The 1025-nt window shown below is 28.0% G+C and overlaps 1 protein-coding gene across 1 annotated transcript; it reads left to right on the top strand.

The window, feature by feature from the left end:
• Positions 1–403: 403 nt before the first annotated feature.
• LOC145840198 (ubiquitin-conjugating enzyme E2 A) lies at positions 404–1025 on the top strand. Its single transcript, XM_082947368.1, has one exon. The coding sequence runs from the start codon at positions 439–441 to the stop codon at positions 898–900; it is 462 nt and encodes a 153-aa protein (XP_082803494.1). The 5' UTR covers positions 404–438; the 3' UTR covers positions 901–1025.

Genomic DNA, 1025 nt, shown 5'->3' with positions numbered 1-1025 from the left:
GTGTTGTATTTCGATCAATTAATATAATTGTGTATAAAGTTTTTTAATTAAGAAAACTCACAAAAATTACATTAGTATTGTAGTTTAAATAAAGTCAAATAAGAAAAATTTCTACGTTTAAATATACTTTATTAAATATTAAAATTCAATTACTTTATATTACTGCTTAAATAAGAAAAATGAGCGATCTTATTTTTAGTTTTTCGATCAAAATTTTTTATTACATGTTTCAGAAACGTCAAAGTTATTTTATAAATTTCTTTCTTTTCTGAAATTTAAGTTACCTTGGTGTATAGTTACCAAATAATTTTTTAAGATTTATAAAAGGGGATTGTAGTAATTCAAAATTTGTTTTTTTAAGTATGTACTATGGTAAACAAATATTAATATTAATTAAGTTTAGTTAACAGTTTTTGTAAGTTTCAAGTTTATAGCAAAATGTCAACACCTGCAAGAAGAAGGCTGATGCGTGACTTTAAAAAAATTCGTGATGATCCACCATCTGGAGTAAGTGCAGCTCCTACAGAAGACAATATTATGGTCTGGAATGCACTAATATTAGGTCCTAATGACACTCCATTTGAAGATGGAACATTCAAGCTACGTGTGGAGTTTACAGAAGAATATCCAAACAGACCTCCGTCAGTTAGATTTATTTCTGAAATGTTTCATCCTAATGTGTATGCTGATGGTGGTATATGTCTAGATATACTGCAAAATAGATGGTCACCAACATATGATGTATCATCTATTTTAACATCTATCCAATCATTGCTTGATGAACCTAATCCTAACTCACCTGCAAACAACCAGGCAGCTCAATTGTACACAGCTAATAGGAGAGAATATGAAAAGAGAATATGTGCAGTTGTTGAACAAAGCTGGAGAGATGATAGTTAGAAAATATAACTGTGTACATATGCTTGTATGTTTATAATTGCAAAAAAAATTTTGTATGTTAGCAAGTTACAAATAAATTAAATTTTTAGGCAAAACGACCTATTTTAAAAAGTGTCATAGATTTT

Source organism: Thalia democratica, chromosome 7 (genome assembly GCF_965202585.1).
Source record: "Thalia democratica chromosome 7, ktThaDemo2.hap1.1, whole genome shotgun sequence".
Lineage (NCBI taxonomy): Eukaryota > Metazoa > Chordata > Thaliacea > Salpida > Salpidae > Thalia > Thalia democratica.
The sequence above is the reverse complement of the archived record's forward strand: the minus strand, read 5'-3'. Positions and strand labels throughout refer to the sequence as shown.

Excerpts from the sequence above, each read along its gene's own strand:
- LOC145840198 (XM_082947368.1), top strand. The coding sequence starts at position 439 with ATGTCAACACCTGCAAGAAGAAGGCTGATGCGTGACTTTAAAAAAATT.